The sequence below is a fragment of the Myotis myotis genome, unplaced genomic scaffold (assembly GCF_014108235.1).
Source record: "Myotis myotis isolate mMyoMyo1 unplaced genomic scaffold, mMyoMyo1.p scaffold_m19_p_29, whole genome shotgun sequence".
In the NCBI taxonomy this organism is placed as follows: domain Eukaryota; kingdom Metazoa; phylum Chordata; class Mammalia; order Chiroptera; family Vespertilionidae; genus Myotis; species Myotis myotis.
Window position 1 is genome coordinate 463,459 of NW_023416334.1, and position 14,947 is coordinate 478,405.

The following is a 14,947-nucleotide window of genomic DNA, read 5'->3' on the forward strand; positions in this document are numbered from 1 at the left end:
AGGGAGATGGGAGGAGGTGGTAGAGGGCATAGAGGGGATAAAAGGTAATGGAAAAAATTTAAATTTAAAAATAAATAAAAGTTTCCTTTTGATTCTTCTATCTCCTGTTTCTTTGCTGAGGCTTTCTGTGGTTTAGTTTATTCTAAACATGTTCATAATTTCTTACTGAATCATTTTAGCATGGCTGCTTTAAAATTGTCATCAGATAACTCTGATACGTCTACATTGGTGTTAACCTCTGTTGAATGTTTTTGTTTATTCCATTTACAACTTTCATGATTCTTAGTATGACAGTGACTTTCTTCTTCTTTTTTTTTTTTTTTTTTTTTGGTTTATCCTCACCCGAGGATATTTTTCCATTGATTTTTAGGAAGAGTGGAAGATAGAGGGAAAGACAGAAACATCGATGTGAGAGAAACACATCTATTGGTTGCCTCCTGCACGTACCCTTGACCAGAATCAAACCCAGGACCCTTTGGTCCGCAGGCCAATGCTCTATCCACTGACCCAGACCAGCCAGGGCTGGCCGTGTTATTTTAGGTGACTCTGGATTGTGTTTGACCCTTCCCTTTCCGTTGGACTTTCCTGGCACTGCTTCAGTGGGGAAAGGGGAGTCCCTCCCTGCCTTTTATTTTTAGGTGGAGGTGGAAGTGCAGGCCCCCCACTTGGCCATGATTGACACCTCAGGTGGGAAGTGCCTGTGTGGGGTGCAGGGGAGTTCAGCTTTCCATATGTCCCCCTCTGACATCGCCCCAACAGGGAGAGTGAGGAGGCCTATTACCTGCTGGGTGGGAATAGAAGTCCTAGCTCCCTGCCTGGCCTCCTGACACCTCCCTGACCGGGGTGCTGGGGCGCGTCTAGCGGGGTGGAAGGGTAGCCTTTGTTGGCGTGGCGGGCGTGGGCTCCCTCTCCTCTGTGGTGTCTGGCTGGAGCAGGGTGGTTACTGTCTGAGAATTTCTGTCTTGTCAGGCTGTTCCTTCCCTGGCTCTTTGGCTCGAGAAAGCAGGCTTTTCTCTTGGCCCGTTGACATGTCCAGGCTGCCTGCTCCTCCAGTCCCCCCTCTGGGACAGGGAGGCAAAAAGAAAACCAGGGCATGCGCCGCCTCCTTGTCGTTTCTTGGGTCCCGAAGTGTCCATCCTGCCTGCCTTCTCTTCACTTTCAGAGTCTTCTCTGTTCCGTCTTCTATCCAATGCCCCCGGTTTTATTTGTACTTAGAAGGATAGGGAAGTTATGTCTCCCATATTCCAGGAAGGAGAGGTTTCAGGGAACCGTTTTGGGAAAGGCTTTGGGTTGAGTCCAACCCGACTCTTTCCAGAGAGGAGCCGGAAAGAGGCACAGCCTCTGCTGTATTGGGCCGGTGAGGGAAGCTGTTGAAGCAGAAGGGAAGCAGGCCAGGAGTGCTTTCAGGTGGTGGCTTTTCGATGGGGGGTAGGCCATGTGCTTTCTCCAGGGTTGCCTGCTTGAAACAGCTCAGTCCATCTCCAGTTCCATACAGCTCAGCTTGGATCCTCATTATCCACAACAGATGCCTGCTTCTCCTGCACGCTCCCCACTCCCCCAAAACACAAACAACCAAAAAACCAGCCACCCAGCCAGAGAACAGCACTAGCTGCATGAGTGATAGAGCATGTCCCCCGGGCTAGCTTCCTTGGGGGGTCTGCATTTCAAGTTGTTATGGGTTTTCAGGAAGGAAATGCCTTCCATCTGCAGGAGGCCTCACCCTGGAAAGAAGGTGAGGATTGAGAGGGGTGACTGCTGCCTCACAGAACTGCTGGGAGCCTCCAGTCCGCGGGGACAGGCTCTGCTGGGTACTCCTAGGCCTACCGACCCGGCGGGCTCTGCTGGGTACTCCTAGGTCAGTGATGGCGAACCTATGACACGCGTGTCAGAGGTGACACGCGAATTCATTTTTTTTGGTTGATTTTTCTTTGTTACATGGCATTTAAATATATAAAATAAATATCAAAAATATAAGTCTTTGTTTTAATATGGTTGCAAATATCAAAACATTTCTATGTGTGACACGGCACTAGAGTTAAGTTAGGGTTTTTCAAAATGCTGACACGCCGAGCTCAAAAGGTTCGCCGTCACTGTCCTAGGCCTACCAACACAGTGGGCTCTGCTGTTGGCATTCGGTGCTCTGAGAGGTATAGGGAGAAGCACTTGCTGAGCCAGGTGGCCGGGTCGGGATGACAGGTGTTCTGAGAGGGGTGTCCTGGTGTCTGGCTCTTCTGGCTGTGACTGGGTTGCAGAATCTGGTGTTCTCAGTAGAAGCTGCTCTGCACTACTAGGTTGGCTCCCCTATTTCCCCACACGTGCAGTCATTCCTGCCGCGTGCCTGTGCCCACAGAGTCCTCCTGTCCCAGGCCATCCTCCTGTTTGTGGGAGGGGGTGGCAGGGGGGCTTACCTCCTTCACAGTCAGATCTGCTCCATCTGCTCCCTTGCTGTCGCCCAGCGGACGCCTGGTGGTTCTTGTTATCATTCAGCTGTGGGTACCAAGTCAACCCTTAGGTGCTTCTTGCTCCACCTCTTCTCTCTCAGGCCAGTGCCTGCTGCCTGTTGCTCCCCTCTGGCCTCTAGATCATTCCACCTCCCTTCCTACAAACCAATGGACTGGATTGCTACTGCCTTTTGAAACTTTGTTCTGGGTTTCTTTGAATTAAGTTTCCCAAATCTGGCGGGGTTGGGGAGGGGGGCAGGGTCACTTGAAAGCTTTCCCAGATATGGCCTCCTCAGGTGCGAGAGACAGATTCATGAACTTACAATTCTTTTGGACTGTGAACCCACAAAAATAGTAGCAGTTTCTTATTTATCTCCGCTTTCCCATCGCCTGACACAGGCCTTGGTAGAGTGCTTTGTTTAACAGTTTCATTGTGATAACATTCACGTACTGTGTAACTGACCCATTTAAAGTGTACAATTTGATGATTTTCAGTATATTTCCAGAGGTGTGTACCCATCACCACAATTGATTTTAGAACATATTCATCATCCCAAAAAGAAGCCCTGTACCTTTTTGCTGTCACCCCCCAACTTCTATCCCCCAGCCCTAGGCACCCACTAATCCACCTCCTGTCACTGTGGATTTGCCTTGGTACATGTTCTTGATGGAAGGTTACCTGCCTCCCATCCTGTTCCTCCTCCCGGAGCAGGTGTTTCCTGCCCTGGTCCTCCATTGGCCCAGCCTTCCCATCTTTCAGGACAACCTGCACACCTGGAAAGATACCCTTTGGGGTGCTCTGTAGAAGGAAGTCATAGCCAAGCAAGTGGATGCTGGCAGGCTCCCCGGTGTACAGCACATGGGGCTGTGCACACAGTAGGCCTGAGTAGACATTTGTTGAGTCAATAATGACACTGATGGTGGGCCGGGATGAAACAGTGGCTGGGTTCTGAGGGAATTGTGCCAGTCCTTCAGGTTTCCCACTGTCCCTTTCAGGGACAGGTCCAGTAAATATAGCAGATAGTGGGAAGGTACCTCAGAGCCCTGCACCCAGAGACTAGGAGGGTGGTATACAATTAAAGCTAAGCAGAAATGGGAGCTATGACTGTGGTCCAAGCTTCCGATGTTATAGATCAGAGAACTGTAGGCTGAGAGCAAAGTGGGGATTGACCGGGCCCAGGAGACCCACCCTAACGCTGACCTCTCCATCCTTCGTGCGGGCTGCCCTGGGTCTGCCAACTGCACACCTGAATGATGGGGAAAGGCTGGGTGTGCTCTCCTACTAGGGGATGGCTGTGTGCTCTGCTCTCCCAGGCAGATTTATTTCCTCACCCAGGTCATGGCCCTCCTGAGATGTGTCCCTAACCCTGGTTCCCTGCCAGCACCCACTCAGTGTTTCATCAAAGCCAGCCTCTCAACTTCCTTCCTTCAGCCCACTCCATGCCCCTTGTACCTGCTCTGTTTATGTCCATGGGGAAAAGCCAGTGTTTCCCTTAGGGGCCTTGAGGACCCTGCAGAAGCTAAGAAAAAAGAGTGTTCTTGTCTCATCCAGATGCTGTGTGACCTCTGGCAAGTAACCTTCCCTTTCTGAGTCACAGATTCCACAGCTCTAAGATGTGGTGTGACAGGGCCTCCCAGTTTGGAGAGTATTAAATAAAAAGCATCTTAGGAGGGCCCCAAAGGCTCACCCAGAGAGCAGTCCTTATATGTAAAGTAGAGGTGGGTTTTACTTTGTGTTACAGCCCTCCAAAGGGTAGTAGACAGATAGGCCTGCGCATGCCTTTTCCAACCCCTTCTCACTCTCTGTGGTGGCTAAGACAGGAGGCAGAGCCAGAGGATCTGTCTGGACCTTTTAGTTCATGTTGAACTCCTACTGCCAGGGTCTCAGATGAGGGGGACTCTTTGAATATAAAAATATAATAATAACTAACATTTATTAAGCACTTGGAGGCCAAACACTGTACTCAGTATTTTTTCCTCAGTTTTATTTATTTATTTTTTATTTTGTTTTTCAGAGAGGAAGGGAGAAGGAGAGAGAGATAGTAACATCAATGATGAGAGGGAATCATTGCTTGGCTGCTTCCTGAATGCCTCCTTCCCCGACCGGGGATCGAGCCCACAACCCAGTCATGTGCCCTGACCAGGAATAGAACCGTGACCTCCTGGTTTATAGATTGATGCTCTACTACTGAGCCACACCCAGCCAGGCTCAGATTTTTTCTTTTTTTTAAAATAGGATTCACACACCATAAGATTAAAGTGTACGATTCAGTAATTTGTAGCATATTCACAAGTTCATGCAATCGTCTCCACTATCTAATTCCAGAACATTTTCATCACCACAAAAAGAAACCCATACGTGTTAGTGTTCACTCCCATCTCTTGTTTCCTCCATGTCCTAGCAACACTAACCTGCTTTCTGTTTTTATGGATTTACTTATTCATATGAATGGAATCATACAATATGTCTGTGGTCTTTTGTGTCTGTCTTCTCACACTTAGCATAATGTCTTCATGTTGTAGTGTGTCAGCACTTTGTGCCTTTTTATTGCTGAATAATATTCTATTGTATGGATATACCAGGTTTGTTTACCCATTCATCTGTTGATAGTTATTAAAGTGGTTTTACCTTTTAGTCATTGTTTGTAGTGCTGCTGTTAATATTCATGTCCAGGTTTTTATTTAAGCACCTGCTTTCAGTTTTCTTGGATGTGTATACTTAGGAATGGAATTCTGGGTTCCATGGAATTCTACGTTTAACCTTTTGAGGAACTGGCAGCCTGTTTTCCACAGTGGCTACACCATTTTATGCTCCTTTGTATTATCTCATCCATCCTCACATAAGTTTCATGGGGTCTAGGTATAATTATTACCCATTCCCTCCCTTTCAAATGGGGGAATTGAGACTCAAAGGGTTTTCATTCCAAGGTCATACAGCCACTAATTCGATGACTCTTTGGCCAGTGCTAGCTGTGATCACTAAAACAGTATCTCTTCTCCCAGACCCTGGTTTGACCATCAGAGTGAGGGCTTTGACTCTGTTGTTCATGTGCTATAACTAGTGCTGGCACACATTGGCACTCACATGGCATTTGAAGAAAATGCCATTTTTTCCTGATCTTGGTAGCGTGATCGGGAACTGGAGAGAGGCATCTGTTTCTTAGGAGTTCCTAAACTCTGCACTTTCTCAGCTTCCTGCTGGGTGTTGTGCTCCGCTCTTCATACCCGATGCTGTAGACTTCCTATGAGCCTCTGTGTCCAATATCTTTCTTGGAGACTCAGCCTGTGGCTGGGGGATGAGCTATGTGGAATGTGCTAAGCAGAGGTGACTTCTGTTTCTCCTAAGTGCTTGTCATTAATTTGACTGAAACTTGTTCTCTCTCTCTCTCTCTCTCTCTCTCTCTCTCTCTCTCTCTCTCTCCCCCCTCCCCCCCTTCCCCGGTCCAAGGCCACTGATGACCTGCCCTTTTCTCCTCTAGGCAAAACCCATTTATGGTGGCTGGCTGCTCTTGGCTCCAGATGGGACTGACTTTGACAATCCAGTACATCGGTCTCGGGTAAGGGAATCATGAACTCCTGGGATGGGAGGGACCAGAGAGGGGCATACTGACAGAATGGGAGAGGGAGATGCAGAATTGACAGCAGGTTAGGGGGCGGTAGGGTCTGCAGGGAACCCCCATTTGGCAGACTTGGAGTACCCACAGGAAACGTCTCAATTACTCGTAGTTAAATCTGGTGCTCCCTTCACAATGAGAAGCTCTCACATGGTGCTGCTTGCGTCATAGCTCAGCTTTGATTCTAGAAATAGTTCAGTGGAAAAGGAAAAGTCAGAAGGGCAGTTCAGCCAATGTTTGCAGGTCTGCTACGTAGGCGCCCAGTTCCTTCAGTGCCAAGGCCCTGCCTCCTGCAGCTCCCTTCTTTCCTCTCCTCCCTTCCTCCCTTGCCAGGGACTCAGCACATAGGCACTAGGAAAGGGAGGAGGCCCAGCCCCTTGGTCCCTGCTGTGCACAGGCTGCTGGAGCAGTGAGATGGTCAGACCAGCCTTGCCCCTGACCAGAGGTTTTTATTCCTCTGCCAGGGATCCCCATTGGATTTGACTTCAATTAAAATACCCTCTTTCCTTTTCCACATGCTTTTTCCCGGTGCTGCTGCCTGTACCCTATAAATTTCTCCAACTTTGCTCCCTCTTACCGCCTGCTCACTCAGAGAGCCTCTGGCCTGGCTCGGCCTCTGCTGCCCCAGCCTGAATGCTATAGTCCAGGGCGGGGCTTGTGGGCCCCACAGACCTCGTATTGTGTCTGGGTCCTTTGGGAATCCTTCTAGAATGGCTTTGTCTTTAGAGACTACAAATAGTGCCTTGGAAATGTTTTTCGGGAGGAGTTTCTCCCTGGACATGCAACGTGGATCAGTCCTCTACGGTCCTCTTTATAAGGCTCTGTGAGTGTCCTGTTCCTGCCACCAGGCGGGAGAGCTGTGCTTCAATGTCTGCAGCAACCATTTATATTGAGGTCATACAGAACTGCTTCTAATGGGAAGTCAGTCATATACATGATGTAATTCTGGCCCAAAGCAAAGAGACATGATGTTTTAGTTAGTTCTTATGGCCTTATTGCCGGTAAAAGTATGAATTATGTTGGGCTTTTTGAAATGTTGAAAACGGGTCATGGATCCTCATGAAGGAGGCACATACCCTTGTGGTCCTTTTTATTCCACTGTCAGTGCCATTGGACCACCCTTGTCCCAGTGCCTGGCCTTTGGTTGGAGAGTGGAGAGGGCACCCTGCCAGTCGCATGCTCCCTGGACATCGGTGTCAGTTGTTCCCACTCGTCAGTTTTTGTTAGCTCACTTCTTAGTACTAGAGCTGGCTGTCTCTTTCCCGGTCTCCCATTCCCTGTGGATCATTGGAACAATCTCTTATAGCAGTTTCCTATATTTTCTCAGAGGTGGGGGATCAGAGCTTGGTGTTCTCAGGTGAGTCCATATCGTGTCAGATAATTCATAAAATAAATATTGACACATACCATGTGATAAGCTCTGTGCTGGGTACATAGAGAATGCAAAAAGGTGATCAAGACATTTCTGCTCCCGAGGAGCTTGCAATTAAAATGAATCAGACATCTTGTTAATTCTCAGTAACGTGTATGGAAACATACTGGGTGGTTTGGGCTTCTCGGGCCCGGTCCTGGAGAATAAGTCACTGTTCTCCCGCCTGAGATCCCTCCTTTCCTGCCATCTGCCTCAGAAATGGCAGCTGTGGAAGCAGCATTCTTTAAATACAGCTTTGTCAGATACCGGGGCTCAGCAAGGGGAGATCAGGGCCAGCACCCTCCTAAACACCCACTCCGTGTTCCTTTGCAGAAATGGCAGCGGCGGTTCTTTATCCTCTACGAGCATGGCCTCCTGCGCTACGCCCTGGATGAGATGGTGAGTGTCCTCCTTGGCCCATTCCTCGTCTCCAGCTTCGCCAGGCCACTTCATTGTGGCTGCATTTGCTCATCATCTATGAGCACAGCATTTGTGTGCTCTCACTTGGGCTTCTGTTTTGGAGCCTGGAATTTTTGAAGAACTTGTGGCAACAGTAGAGCTGACCCTTAAAACCTAGACCCTTTGGTTTAAGGCATCTTCAGTGGTCATGGGTGAGAGTAAGTAGTGTGGGAGGAAGTCACTTCTATCCACGGCTTCTAGGGGTTGGACTTGGCCATAGCACTCCTAGTAGGAGTGGAGCAGGCTGTGGACCTGCAGGGCAGATGGGAGGCTGGCTGTGCTGTACAGGCATGTGGAAGTTGGGCACATGTGTTCACCTGCTGTAGTCCCAAGACTGCCCCTCAGTTCCATGGCTGTAATTGGTCTTGCTCATCCAACTGATCTGCAGAAGCTTCCTGGTTGTCATTGTTCTTCTAGTCACTAAGCCAGGGCATGCAGGTCCTTCTTGCCCTGTCACCCCCTGGTTTGCTTCCTGCTTCCTGGACTGGATGAGTGTTTATTGCTCTTGGTCTAGAGACAAACTCGAAAACCAACCAGGTAGAATGTTCTGGCTTTCTTTTTTCTACCCATTTTGTGTACTGATTTTTTTCTCTAAAGGAGATTGGTCTCCTGACTAAAGTATGACTGAATTCCAAGCTTTATAAAGGGTTGGAGATGGAGAATTGGAGCATCTTTTCCGGTTCCATTTGAGTATGTGAATGTGAGTGTATTCATTTGTACAGCATTTTTAAATTGGGATTATCCTAGAAAATCTGGTCACACCATGTAAAATAGATTAACCCCATCCCTTTGCAGGAAGGGTGAAAGCAGGGTATAGAGGTGTGAGCAGAAATGACTGTCTACCCAAGGGCCTCAGACTATGTGGACACTTGGGTTTTAGGGTGGTTATTACAGCTAATTGGTGAATATAAGTGGGTTCACTTCCACACGTGGGTCCCAATCTTTGTACTGTGATGCTTTCTCTATTTTGTTTCTGGGATGAATTAATAGGTATGGTATCTAGTGTGGAATTAATAGGTATGACACTTAGTTCTTTATTGACTATCACCTCGTTGGTTCCTTCTTAAAAAGAACTTTCTTTCTTCTCATTGTTTCTGTGAGCATATTTGTACATTGTGGATGGGCCACGGAGGGTTTTTACCACGGAAACGTCTGTGATCCAGAGTGATTTGAGGTGACTGGGTTGGAGGTGAGTGCTAATGGGGTGGTGGGACTCGCTAGGGAGCAGGGAAACTGATTTCACTTGGACACTCGTTTCCTTTGAGGAAAGGAGGCAGGTGTGGAGGCAGAGCCAGTGCTCCCCATGAGTTCTCCCAACTTGGCTGTGGTGCCTGCAGGGGCACTGGAGCGGGAGCCGGGCTGCTAAGAGCCTGGAGGGTCACTGTGTCCTCCCCTCTGCCCGTGACCTGTTCAGAAGCCCTGCGAAGACTAGCAATTAGAGAAGAGCCTCGGAGGTTACTGGGTTATAGTCAGACCGGACTGGGCAATGAGTTCCCTGGACTTTCCGTGCACATCGATGATTCTGGTCAGGAGCTCTTCCTGTGGGCCTCACTGGAGTCCAGCACAATTCATCATTCCCTGCAGCTCAGAGGCACAGGCACCAAGAGGGTGGCTACCGGGGACGCCTTTGTGTGGGCACAAACGCAGAGCACATGCTGCATCCCAAGAGCTGTTGAGCCCTGAGGACTGACACCTTGCAGTACAGTTTGGTCTCCCAGCAACCTGGATGCTGGTTGGGCAGAAGTGGAGCTGTGCTAGTGACGTGAGAAAAGAAAGAAGCCTCAGCAAAAACTTGGACTGCAGGGCGGGCATTGGGGGAATGCCCAGAGTTGGGAGTTTTGGGCCATGGGCCACTTTCTGGCAGATGACCTTGGAGCTTAAGACCCTGTGAGCCAGTTAGTGCTGATCTGCCCAAACTGTGGGTGGTACAGATACACTGCCTCTCCAGGGAAGAAACTGGCATTATTTCTATGAGTGAAAAAACAGCCGTGGCAGTTGTTTTGAAATACCTTTAAAGCTACATTTCACATGTAAGGATTTTCCCTTATGTATGGGCAAGGTTGCAAGGAAGTGTCTGGGTTGCACTTACAAAGAGGCTGAGTGAAGGGGCAGTCAGGTGCCAGCGGCCCGTGGTCAGCATCATCGGTCATTGCCATGGGGCTTCTAGGCGGGCTCCTGTTTCCCGCGGTTTGTATCAGGCCTTGTTCTTCATGGCCACTTCCCGGATGAGCGTGATCCAGAATCTCAGAGCTCCAGCCCAGAGGTCAGTTTTCCTGAAGCTTGGAGTCCCCGCCTCACCCGGCCAGCAGGAGCCCTGAGGCCTGGAGCAGAGCTTTTCAGGCAGCATGTGTGTGCATGGATTCTGGCCATGCTGGAGGTCTTCTCAGCAGGGACCACAGTGCCTCTGAGGGCCCCCTGTCTGGAGTCATCTTTGATTTTCACAGCTGTGTGGAGAGAAGGGGTTGCTACTGGCCCTGGTAGGTAGAGGCCAAGGGTGCTGCTCCATGTGCTTTGATGCACAGAACAGCACCCCCCACAAAAAGAGTGTCTGGTTCCAGAGGCCAGCAGTGCCAAGGCTTAGAAACTGTGAGATCTTGTCAATGACTTACTTAAATTTTTAAAAATGAAAACATGAATTGTTGTCATCCTTGTTCTTAAAAGGTACGGAAGGACTCAGCCATCAGATTTTCTAGGAATGAGAGAGGTGATGGGGCAGGGTTAGCCTGCTGGCTGGTATGGTAAGTGCCAGACAAGGAATAGGGGTGGGCCTCTTTCTGGTATGAAGGGGTTTCTGTGAAGTGTCCCTGCGCATTAGGTGACCACAGGGCTAGCAGAACTGCATAGGTGTGGCTTTTACCCAGGGAGCATAGGTACCACTTCCTGTGGCATGCTCAGGCCCTCCTGCCTGGACAGTGGCCCCACTCAGTGTGGTCTCCAAGCCTAGCTGCTCTGAGCAGCCAGTAGCCACCATTGATGCTACCACTTCTGCCAAGCTTCGCTCCATAGACCCCCGGCCCCCTAGACCTCCATAGTTAATCTGCATGTATTAACTTTTGTACCATTTTATGGCTGGGCTGTTCCCTTAACACTTAGTCACAATCTCTTTCAAATTGTCACTTGACTTTTATACAATATTACTATTTGTTTTAATTTGTTTAAATGTTATCTTACCAACTAGATTGTGACGTGTGTTTTTTTCTTCATTGTTGGGCCCTAATTTTTATTTTTTATTGATTTCAGAGAGGAAGGGAGAGGGAGAAATAGAAACATCAATGATGAGAGAGAATCATTGATTGGCTGCCTCCTGCACGCCCACACTGGGGATCGAGCCCACAACTCGGACATGTGCCCTGACCGGGAATCAAACCCTGACCTCTCAGTTGCACTTGGGAAATTTCTTTTCCTTTTTTGGGAAAATTGTCTCAACCACTGAGCCACACCAGCTGGGCTTGGGCCCTAATTCTTGGTATCTTTCTGCATTGTCTGGCCTGAGGTTTATATGGTAGAGACCAGTAAATATTTGTTGAGTTGAACTAGCCCCCTTTGTAAACGCATTGTTGCAGAATTTCTGCTTTCAGTTTGAGAAGGTAGGAGCTGGGGTGCTTTTGGGAGAGGGGTTAGGTGTGTTGTGTGTGCAGCTCTCAGTGGGTTCCTTAGCAGAAGGAAGAACGCCCTCCAGAGGGCTCCAGAGAACCAACGGCGGGGGTGGGGGGGGTGGGGGCGGGGGAGGGCTAGTCTGGGCCCCTCACTGGGACCAAGAGGGACCCAGCAGTCGCTGTGGCTGCCAGCAGTCCCAGCAGAGAGGAGGGCTCAGCCCCTGGGTGGTGTCTGTCTCCGCACTGCTCCGAGAGGCCTTTCTGCTGGGCTGGGCCCTCAGGACTGGCTGCTGCCTTTCTCTGCTGGTGGCTCTGAGTTGGGACTAACGTTCGGGAATCACTTTTTCTTATTTGGGAAGTTTTTTCTGACTGCACCCACGTACCCTGTGATTTGGTGTGGAGGAGGCAATCTTCCCACAAGGAAAAGAAAGTTCCCAAATGCAAGCTGAGGTGAGGTGGGCTCAGGGCAGCCTTACAGACAAGGGGGGAGGGGGGTGGCGGGGGAGGGCGCGCTGGGCCTCTGGTTTTTCAGGAGTGGACACAGTGAAGAATCTAGAAACCCCAAACTACTGCCTCTCTCCTCCACTTTTGTTTTCCTCCTGTAATCCGCCCATTATTGTACCAAATTCTGCCGTTTCTTTTTTTAAAAATATATTTTTATTGACTTCAGAGAGGACGGGAGAGGGAGAGATATAGAAACATCAATGATGAGAGAGAATCATTGATTGGCTGCCTCCTGCACGCCCCATACTGGGAATTGAGCCTGCAACCCAGGCGTGTGCCCTGACTGGGAGTCGAACCGTAATCTCCTGGTTCATAGGTCAACACTCAACCACTGGGCCACACTGGCGGGGCTGCCCCTTCTTTTTGGCTTTTGGGGCCTGGTGTAAGGCTAAGTTGCTGGCCTCATCAGAACTCAAAGGTCATTTTAGAAGGCTTTTCTGGAGAAGGACCAAGTCCAGAAGGAAAGCAGGCTGGGTGTTAGGCAGAGCACACTGAGCAGTGGAGCTCTGGCTCTTGCTTTCATGTTCTCTTCCTTTTCCATCTGGAAGCAGGCAAAAAGATGGTCTCAGCTTTGTTTGTTTTTAATTATGGTAAAATATCTGTAACAGAATTTACCATTTTAACCATTTTTAAGAGTACAGTTCTGTGGCATTAAGCACATTCACATTGTTGTGCAACCATCACCCCATCCATCTGCAGAATTCTTTTCATCTTGCAAAACGGAAATACTGTTCCTGATAAATACTAATTCCTCAGTTCCCCTCCCCCCAGCCCCTGGCAGTCGCATTCTACTTTCTAAATCTGAATATTTTCTCTATGTTCTTCATATAAGTGGCACCATATAGTATTTGTTCTTCTGTGTCTGGCTAATTTCACTTAGTATGAAATTAGCCGGATTGGGTTGACCCAGGTTGGAGCATGTATCATAATCTTCTTCCTTAAAAAAATGAAAGCGATGGGTCTAATGCTCCTGAACCCTGTCTGCTGAAACAAATGGGCCCTGGTCTCTCCCATATGGAAACTGACCAGCTTTTACCCAGGCCTCTGTGGCAGGTGTGTGGTAGTGAGGGCCACCTCTTGCTGTGCGAGGCTCCTCTTTCTCCTCTAGAGTCCTTCAGAGTTTGGATAGACCGGAGCTGCATGACTTTGCAGGTGCCATGCTACCAAGGACTTAAGCTCAGCTCACGTCCCTAGACATACGAAGGAAACACTTAGCTCTCGGGGTCTGCTTTTCCTGGGGGCAGCTGTGGGTTTGTCAATTCCATAGGATGTGAAGGTCTAGCCGAGAAGTTACTCTGGGATTCTGTGCTGTGTGTAAAGCCAGGGCTTGGTCTGCATGCTCTTCAGAGGACACCAAGTGCTCACAGGTTAGGTTTCTGGCTCCTTTATAGTTTGCTTCCTGAAGGACAGAGTCCTGGAGGCTGCTTTGACCTCAGGAACTTTGCCCACTTTACTCTTGACAAATTTAGGTCACTTCTGGTGTTGAGTCAACGCCCTGAGTAGGACACCGATGGCCAAGGCCTAGGGGAGTGGGCAGGGAGTCTCCCAGCTCAGCCCTGCTGCTTTCAGGGCCTGCCTGAGGTCCTCTTACTCCTCTGCAGCTGAGCCCTCTATCCCTCATCCATCATTTTGCAGACATTCTCCTGCATGAGAATCTCCTGAGAGCAAGACCCAGGTAACCACAGTTTAAATAACCACCTCCCGTGACTTTTAGGAAGTGCTAATATTTGAGAACCCCTGCTTTAAGCTCTGGCGTTGTTTCCCCTCACTGGGAGCTTTCCTAGACAGGCTGAGGATGTGATTCACTGGTAACCATGGTGGCTGTTGTGTCCATAGCAAAGCGCTGCAGGGGAAGGACTCATGGCCAAAGAAGGCCCCTCTCGTGGTGAAGCTCACAGGCTGTTGAGACCCACGTGAACATGTGAAGATTAACTACCAGACAAAACCATAACATGCATGTTATTCAAGGCATTGTGTGGTCTGGGAGTCAGAGGTGTCTTCTGGGAGGAAAGGCAGGGTCTTGGCCTCCTTCCCGCTTGTCATGGAGATTGAGGAGGAGCGGCCAGTGCTCCGTGCTGGCTCTTCAGGAAGAGTCTTTACTGTGTTCTCACAGCAACATGGATGGATGATACGCCATTTCACAGATGAAAACTGAGGCCCTACATCAGAAAGATCATACACCATGACCAAGTAGGATTTATCCCAGGGATGCAAGGATGGTACAATATCCGCAAATCAATAAACGTGATACATCACATAAACAAATTGAAAGAAAAAAACCACATGGTCATATCAATTGATGCAGAAAAAGCATTTGACAAAATCCAACACCCATTTTTGATAAAAACTCTCAGCAAGGCAGGAGTAGAAGGATCATACCTCAACATAATAAAAGCCATATATGACAGGCCCACAGCCAGCATCATACTCAATGGACAAAAACTAACACCATTTCCCCTAAGAACAGGAACAAGACAGGGATACCTACTCTCGCCACTCCTGTTCAACATAGTACTGGAAGTATTAGCCATTGCAATTAGGGAAGAAGAAGAAATAAAAGGCATCCAAATTGGAAAAGAGGAAGTAAAACTGTCCTTATTTGCAGACGACATGATATTATACATACAAAACCCTAGAGACTCCATCAAAAAGCTACTAGACTTAATACATGAATTTGGCAATGTAGCAGGATACAAAATTAACCCCAAGAAATCTGAGGCATTTCTATACACCAATAGTGAACTTTCAGAAAGAGAGATTATAAAAACAATCCCATTTACCATCGCACCAAAAAAATTAAGCTACCTAGGAATAAACTTAACTAAAGAGGTAAAAGACCTCTACTCAGAAAACTACAGGACGTTGAAAAAAGAGATAGAGGAAGACATAAACAGATGGAAGAACATACCGTGTTCATGGATT

At 48.6% G+C, this 14,947-nt stretch overlaps 1 protein-coding gene across 15 annotated transcripts in view; it reads left to right on the plus strand.

The window, feature by feature from the left end:
* Nucleotides 1-14,947, plus strand: part of LOC118649339 (myosin phosphatase Rho interacting protein) — a 240,912-nt gene that overhangs the window by 33,922 nt on the left and 192,043 nt on the right. For 13 of the 15 annotated variants that reach the window (XR_004965605.1, XR_004965606.1, XR_004965608.1 and 10 more), the window contains exons 2-3: nt 5,921-5,998; nt 7,800-7,865. The exons of 1 other annotated variant lie outside the window; for it this stretch is intronic. Coding sequence is in view for 10 of the 14 variants with exons in the window: in XM_036296234.1 (XP_036152127.1) it covers nt 5,921-5,998; nt 7,800-7,865 (144 nt within the window). In the remaining 4 variants the exon portion in view is untranslated. The remainder of the gene's footprint in view (nt 1-5,920; nt 5,999-7,799; nt 7,866-14,947) is intronic. One more of the 15 variants, XM_036296236.1, reaches the window with a different exon arrangement.